General features: G+C 38.8%; 1 protein-coding gene across 1 annotated transcript in view; it reads left to right on the top strand.

Annotated features, from left to right (window-relative positions):
- The window catches only part of LOC101857898 (dystrobrevin beta), a 145998-nt gene that overhangs the window by 56503 nt on the left and 81406 nt on the right, over positions 1-8089 (top strand). The window contains exon 2 of the mRNA XM_005106918.3: positions 1360-1887. Coding sequence (XP_005106975.3) covers positions 1812-1887 — 76 coding nt within the window. The 5' untranslated portion in view covers positions 1360-1811. The remainder of the gene's footprint in view (positions 1-1359; positions 1888-8089) is intronic.

The raw sequence follows: 8089 nt of genomic DNA, 5'->3' as shown, positions 1-8089 counted from the left end.
GTTGGAGGTACCACTGGTAGGTCCTGTTTTTTTTTTTACTTTCCCTTTGTTGTTTCTGGCTGTATCTCTGATCTTTTTCGATCACTAAGTGACCATTATTGTGTGGATTCTGCTTTTATTTACTCAAACAAAAAGACAAAGTTTTTTTTATTATTTTGATCACTCGACCCGAATGAGTGCCTCAATGTAGACGTATGGCCGTTCTCATGTGAAAAACGGCTGGAAAATATGTCTGTCCAAGGGCTATTGATCTTTCAGGTGGGATATTGCCGTTTCTGGACCGTTGATCAATCCCAAGGTGAACACAGACTTATATCACAGATTTTCTGACAAACTTTAGGCTGATTTAGGTTTACTTAAATTTTTGTTTTGTTTTGGTAGACATTTTTTAAAAGAATAAAGTTTATCAATCTTAACTCCAACAGTTGGATTAGAGCACAAGTCTAATATCAAGTCCAACGTTCCAATCAAGACAATCGATCTAAGATTATAGGAAAAATAATTTGAAATAAAGAAAAAGTAGAAAAAATTTAACTGCAACCCTTGCGAAATCGATACACCTACACACTACATGGCACTGGGTAGGAATGATGATCCGTGACGTAAGTGTCCAGGTGGTCATCGTTATAGGGAGCGGGTTCATTGCGTCGATGTGCTTGTTTCTTTTAAAACTTAAACAAAAAAACAACAACAAAAAAACAACAACAAACAAACAAAACGAGAAGTTCGTTGTCAACAGGATTAACGGAGACGTGAAATGGCAGTAAAGTCTACTATTTTCCAGTGGGGGCAGAGTTGTTTACGAGAACATAATATATTTGGAATGGAATTTTCTTTGTCCTCTTTTTCAACACTTGATTTTATTCTTTTGTGGCCTGAGAGCTCTTCTGTCAGGGTTTTTTTTGGGGGTGGAGGGAGATCTGTTTTTTTAAATGTACATACCTGTTCACAACTACTGTGGGGTATAAAAAGGACTGTTTATTTGTTAAAATGGCACTTGGTTGTCGAATGGTCAATTTGAATGTTTGTTCAAAATGTACATGTAGGGCCTACGTGCTAATTTGAGAACACATACGTGAAATACGCCATTTGATGGTCAGAATAATGACTTTTTATGTGGAGTGGGGGGGGGGGGGGGGAGGGGGGGGTAGTCCTTTATGAAATATAGTCAAAATTGTTTTTGCGGATGTATTGCTGAAAAAACCCAGTGTCTTTCGTCTGGATGACCTAGAATGTAAGACGGCAAACGCAGAGGATAAAATTTGTTTGTTTTTCACTTTAGCTACTTGGAGTTGGCAATGGCGTGTTCCCTAATTTATGCAAAGTTATATATGAAATTATTTTTCTGTTTTATTGCAGAAATTTGACACCCAGTCTTTGGATATGTAAACATACGCTTTTTTTCAACTTTTGGATCTTTTTGTCTCGAAAAATGTAACCATACAGTGTGATCTTTCGTGTGTTCACAAATAGCTGGCTTCTCTCGTTTGTGGATTACGACAATAACGTAAGAATTCTGTTGTTGTTATGAAAATACACTATGAACATGCAACCTTGGCGGTTCTTGTGCTTTTGTGCTAGGAGTCTATGAAATTCGAGGGCATTTCCTGTCGAATTCGCGTCTCTGTAAAAATTGATGCGAAGTTGAAACTGTGAGTGCAGATTCTTTACTTTATTGACTTGAGATTCTATTTCTGGCTTCTATTGACGGCTGAAAGGACGCGACAATAGACGTCTATTCTTTTGGATGAACTTCTGAGATTCTGGAAGCAGTGGACAGCGACGGTCGTTAGGGACGACAAACGGCCGCCATGGAGACGCTAGACGTGAACCGCCACCGGTTCGCTAATGTCATTAGTGATATCAACAAGGAATTGCAAGATAAGGGTGATTATTAAATGTTTTATTTAGGTGTTTTTAATGTCGTAAAGCTGTATCTGGGACTCATTTTCGTCGGTTTTCGATGTCATTTCTTTTTTAAAAATTAAATTTTCTTTTCTTTTTTCTGCACACGCATGCTGTTGTTGTAGTTTTTTCTCCCCAGTTGGTACTTTTCTGTTGTTGTTGTTGTTGTTGTTGTTGTTGTTGTTGTTGTGGTGGTGGTTTTGTTTTGCGTGTGTTTGATTTGAGAGTGTTGCCGAATGGCGACCAACTTTTTGCTTAGAAACAGTATCCTGATTTTATTTGCTTGTAGTAAACCATTTTCGCACGCGCGATTTCTGTTTTATTCATAAATGACCAGATTTTTCCAGCTCTTTTGCTGCCAATTTAGATTCAGGTAAAGTTGCTAAAACTTTCACTCTTTTTACTTGTTTTCTGTGTCTGCTGGCATCTCATGTTGTGTCTTCTGCAGGTGAGGAGACATAAAGTGTAACGAGCTTTTTTAAATCTAAAAAGTGACTCAGATATCGCATTGTACAAGGTAAAACCTGATGCCGGTGGTTGGGCGGGTGGTTGGAGGTACCACTGGTAGGTCCTGTTTTTTTTTAACTTTCCCTTTGTTGTTTCTGGCTGTATCTCTGATCTTTTTCGATCACTAAGTGACCATTATTGTGTGGATTCTGCTTTTATTTACTCAAACAAGCAGGTGGTTGGAGGGCGCCGTTGTTGGCAGTTCCTACTTCTTTACTGCTCCCGGAAGAAATCTAAGTTGTTTTAAAGTTTTTGATTGAGCCCAGATAAAAGCATCTTAGACATTTAGTGTACTCGCTTCTGTGAATTATTTGGCAGTCAAGTGTCCTTGGGAGGGAGAGAGAGAGAGAGAGAGAGAGAGAGAGAGAGAGAGAGAGAGAGAGAGAGAGAGAGAGAGAGAGAGAGAGAGAGAGAGAGATGTTCTTCTGTATTTTCCACTGTTTCTGTTGTGGTCCGTGTTGTTAGTACGTGTCATAGTACGATGTTGAAGTTGTTACTCACTGTGCTATTTTCATCACTGCAGTTGTCCTCCAACATTTGGTCCTTATAAATTGTGTAAAGCGCACAGAGCCTGCTGTTGAGTGGAAATTTACGCTGTACAAATGCCATTTATCATCATCGTCAACATCGTAATCTTTTCCATCTCCATCATCATTATAATAATAATCCATCCTTTTTTTATGCCCCCTACTCCTTTTTGTGAACTTGTTGGTGGTATGCGCCCCTGGTAGGTCTTGCAAGTGGCTATAGGGCGCTACTGGTAGATCCTACTTATTTTCTTTCCCCCTGTTCTTTCTGTCTACCTTGCTTCTTTCCTGGTCATTGTTAAATCGATGTTCTTCTCTTTACTCAAACAAACAAATAGTAAGCTCTACTCCGTTTCTATTCCCCTCCTGTTTCCGCCCATCAGCCTCGCATCTTACCTGCGCTAAATGGCTGTTATTCTGTTGATGTGCTACTTTACTAAAATAAACAACAGCTTCACTCCAGGTTGTTGGAGGGTGGCAATTTTTAGATCTGCATCCTCACTGTCTACCCGTATTTCATGTAGGTCCTCCACTTCTTTGCTATCCCTCTTTTATTCCTGTCTGTTTATTTGCCTGCCTGTCTGCTTATTTCCTACTGGCCTGCCTACCTGCCTGCCTGCCTGCCTGCTTATTTCCTACAGGCCTGCCTACCTGCCTGCCTGCCTGCCTGCGTGCCTGCCTGCTTATTTCCTACTGGCCTGCCTACCTGCCTGCCTTCCTGCTTGTCTGTCTGTCTGTCTGAGTAAGAAGACATGGTAAATTTTGAGATTCACTGCACACCAGCCTTTCTTGTGTTAAAAATAGCACGCATGCTAAGTTCAGACACCATAGTACATACTATCTATGTTCGTTACTTCGGCGTTTTGTTTCCGCCGGGCTATGTCGGGCAGTTGGTTATAAACTTGACCAAGGCGTGGAAGTTCAATTTGAGACCGAGTAGGTTTAGAATTATTTTCTCGCCTTTTGTGGAACATTTCTTCTGAGTTTTTTTTTATCACTAAAGGACCCCAGGAGCACCATCTTCAAAGAACGACCTCCATCGTTTCAGTTACAGTATTTTACTCGTTTGTCTCTTTATTCTTTCCGTACTTATTTATGCTGCTGTGCTGAGTGTTACTTTTCATCCTTTGCAACCACCACATTTCTCATTTATTTATAGCAAAATGCTATATTTTGAACTGCGTAAATTTGAGCAATGGATTACCGTAAACCTGTCTCTTTGCAAATCTCCCGAACATGGCCGTCTTGAGGGTGACTCCGTTAGCTCGGTTAGCGTCATGCTGGACTACGGAGCGGGTGAGCGTGGTTCGTATCCCAGACTGGGCTTTCTTGAACTCAGGTCGTTTAGTGGAGTTTTCAAGGCTCCCAACCCATTTAGCACGGTCCTATCGGAAACGCACATTAAATTCAGAGGTTCCGCCTGTTAAATAACCTAATTTTGTAGTTGCATTAAACCCATACTCTTGATTACCACCTTAAAACTACATTACAACGCTTTTAAAAACAAGGTGAAAGAATTATTGTGTCTAAAAAGACAAAACAACATCCTTATCATCACTTTTAAAAAGAAGACTCCATTGCTCCAAACAAAAATTAGGTGTACTTTTAAGATTTTCTGTCGTTTGTCATACACGTTTTAACAATAAAGCCCGCTCATATTTAAGCAACCTCACTCAAGTGTATGTTCCACCAAGATTTCTAACCTGTCTAAGATCAGAAGGTCAATCTCTTATGAGAACACCAAGGACGCAGGGTTGGTGATTATTTTGATTTTTTTGATAAAATAAAAAAAATCGATTTTTTAAAATTTAAATCAGATTTTTAAAATTTAAATCGGATTTTTATTATTTTTTTTATTTTAAAAAAAATGTCGACACAGTTTGGGATTTTTGGTGGCTAAAAGTATGTTCTTTTAGTGCAAAATGCATTGTCTTTATTTTAACTAATGATTAATTTAAGCAACTGCAATTTTAGAAAGCCGTAATCTGCTATATCAGTGAATTATGGCTACAGACAAAAAATGAAGAAAATGTCAGTCTAAAAGGAAGGGGGGGGGGGGGGTAATTATGCATAGATAAACTTGCATTTTATTTGTATTACAGTGTGTGTGTGAGCACGCGCATGTGTTTGTCTAAAAAGAAAAAGAAAATGCTAATTTCAATTATGAAAAAAAAGTAAATTGAATACTGTATTATTTTACTACTTACAGTGACAGGGGGGGAAGCAGACTTTTAAGCAATTTTAGTCTACTAAACCTTATATCTGTTTTATAAAACCAAGGAAAGGAATTCTGAATGTTTAAAGATGTAAAAACAGAAAACATTTTTAAAAAGTGATTTAGATCTAAATCACTGAGTTTTATTTTTTAAAATCAAGTTGATTTAAATTTTAAAAAATCAACTGATTTAAATCGACCCGATTTAAATCAACCCAACCCTGGTTTTCAATTATGAAAAAAGTAAATTGAGAACTGTATTATTTTACAGTGACAGGCGGGAAAGCAGACTTTTAAGCATGATTATATTAGTCTACTAAACCTTATATCCGTTTAAAATAAAACCAAGGAAAGGAATTCTGAAAGTTAAATATGTAAAAACTGAATACATTTTTTTGAAAAGTGATTTAAATCACTGATTTTTATTTTTAAAATCAAATTGATTAAAAATTTTAAAAAATCAACTGATTTAAATCAACCCAGCTCTGATTTCAATTATGAAAAAAAAAGTAAATTGAATACTGTATTATTTTACAGTGAAAGGGGGGAAAGCAGACTTTTAAGCATGATTATATTAGTCTACTGAACCTTATATCTGTTTTATGAAACCAAGGAAAGAAATTCTGAATGTTGAAATGTGTAAAAACCGAATAAAAATAATTTAAAAAAAAAGTGATTTAAATCACTGATTTTTATTTAAAAAATCAAGTTGATTTAAATAAAAAAAATCAACTGATTTAAATCAACCTGATTTAAATCAACCCAACCCTGCAAGGACGGGAGGTAAAAAATTCGCCGGGAGGTCCTTTTCTTATCCAGCCCCATCTATCTGGAATTCTCTTCACAACATTAGGTGGATACATAGTCGGAGGAAACATCTAAAATCCACACCTCGTGAGATGCCATCTTTATAGTTGGTCCTTTTTATTCATAGTACTGTTTTATTTGAGGGTGTGGCGGCGGAGTGGTTAGTACACTCTTCTCCGAAGCCGAAAGTCCGGGTTCGAGCCTCGGTTCGGACACGGATTTTTTTCGCCTTCTCCTGCCCACCCAGCAGTGATGGGTACCTGACTTCGAGTTGGGGAAGTAAAGGCGGCGTGGAAAGGAACTGGCCACCTTACCACAATATGCCGACGGCCCGGGAAGTTGTCTCACTAACAAGGCAATCCCCAATGTCCGGATCGGATGCAGGAGTAACTTTACTTTTTACTGTTGTATATATAATGTGATCTGCATAATTGTTATCAGTTGCGCTGTGATAGTATGGATGTCGGCTCTGAAGAGCGTATTTTCATTTTACTTGTATTTTGTATTAAGATAAAGTTATTGTAAAGCGTCTAGATTTGTATTGTGTAGGAGTCGACGCTGTAGATGTTATCTGCATGGGGCTGCTGCTGGGTATTTGTTGTTTTTTGTTGTTGTTTTGCTAAGTAATTAGTGTTTAACGGCGCTCGCAATTGCACGAGCGCGCGGGACACATTGAGCATTTTCAGTTTTTTAAAGGAATTAATCTTGAATTTTGCCAATGTGGCAGCCGAAACCTACTCATCGATTTTAGGCCCATCAAGGGATCTTTGACGTGCGCAACTTGCACACGGGACTTCCGATATTTTTCACCCTTATCCGAGATTGCTTGGTGTTCGATCTTAACTACCCTAATCTGACTGCTGAATGACAGCAGAACGAAGGGGCCAGGAGTAGCAGTTGAAAGCGTCAGAAAGTACAGACGACGGAACACGATTTATAGAGAGCTGGAAAAGAGGTGAAAGGAGAACAATTTTGGAGAAGCAAATTTTCTGTCACTGCCCGGAACATATTAAATAAGAGGCGGACATCGTACCTCAAGACCACGAGAGCCCCCGCTGCTGCTGCTCCTCCTCCTCCGTAATTAAAAAAAATACCCGAGTACCCGTCTGGTGTGAAGGCAACATCAGAGGACAAAAACTTGGAAGCAAATTTCCTAAATTTGATTCGATTTAGAGCTCTCTAGAAATCGCGCGCGTTAGTTCAGGCCGTGTGTGGAATCGAGATCTTTCATACCTTGTAAGCCGTGTTATTGAACTAAAGTGTACGTGTTTCATTGGATGGGTGTTTGTAAATTATAACAATATTATTGTAGTTTTCTATTCAAAACTGGCAGATCTTCAATGCCACTGCATCCTGCCCTCCCACAGCTCTTACACCTCTCACACTGCATGAGTCTACTTGAGCCATTCAAGTCATTGCTCTACTTTGAGTTTGAGCTATGATTTTTGCCTTTCACGTTCATAATATGAGTCATGACACCCAGACTGGTTGTTTTAAAGATGGGATATATTTTACGTGTGTTTGTTTGTGTTCTGTAGCATGCCCCTGGAAAATTGAGAAGCCACTTTGGCAGTCACCCTGTGTGCACGCAGTAAGTCTAAATCTGCCCCCGCCCCACCACCAGGGCAGTGCTACTGACTGAAGCATCTTTAGGCCATTCCCAAAGGAGGGATAGTAACATGTTCTTATATGCAAAGTAGAATTGTAAATAGATCTATGGGCTGATTTATCAATGTCATGCTCATACCGTGCCAGAACAACATAGTGGGAACTGCTGCTTTTTCTTTCCTCTTCCTTACTATCGTCATTTTCCTCTATTTCTTTTGTATGTTTATCACTATCTATTGTAAACTGCTATTTCGGGGGTACTGTGATAGTCAAAGCAGACTTTGTGCTGTTGAGGCTAGAGAGGTGAGTAGAGTAAGCTTGATTCCCCGTTTGGACTTCTGCTGTTGACATCCACCCCTTGCTGCCCTTAAAAACCGTACTAAAACTAAAAATAAATCTAGCGGCGAGCAAGCTTGCGATCGTCTGTCTATTTGTCTATCTTCCATTTTGTCAACTGGACTTTGTTGTGCGTTTTTTTGGTTCCGTGTATTATGTAATAGTAATATATTATGTTATTGAT

This window comes from Aplysia californica, unplaced genomic scaffold, assembly GCF_000002075.1.
Source record: "Aplysia californica isolate F4 #8 unplaced genomic scaffold, AplCal3.0 scaffold00563, whole genome shotgun sequence".
Lineage (NCBI taxonomy): Eukaryota > Metazoa > Mollusca > Gastropoda > Aplysiida > Aplysiidae > Aplysia > Aplysia californica.
Note: the sequence above shows the minus strand (reverse complement) of the source record. Positions and strands in the feature narration are given on the sequence as shown.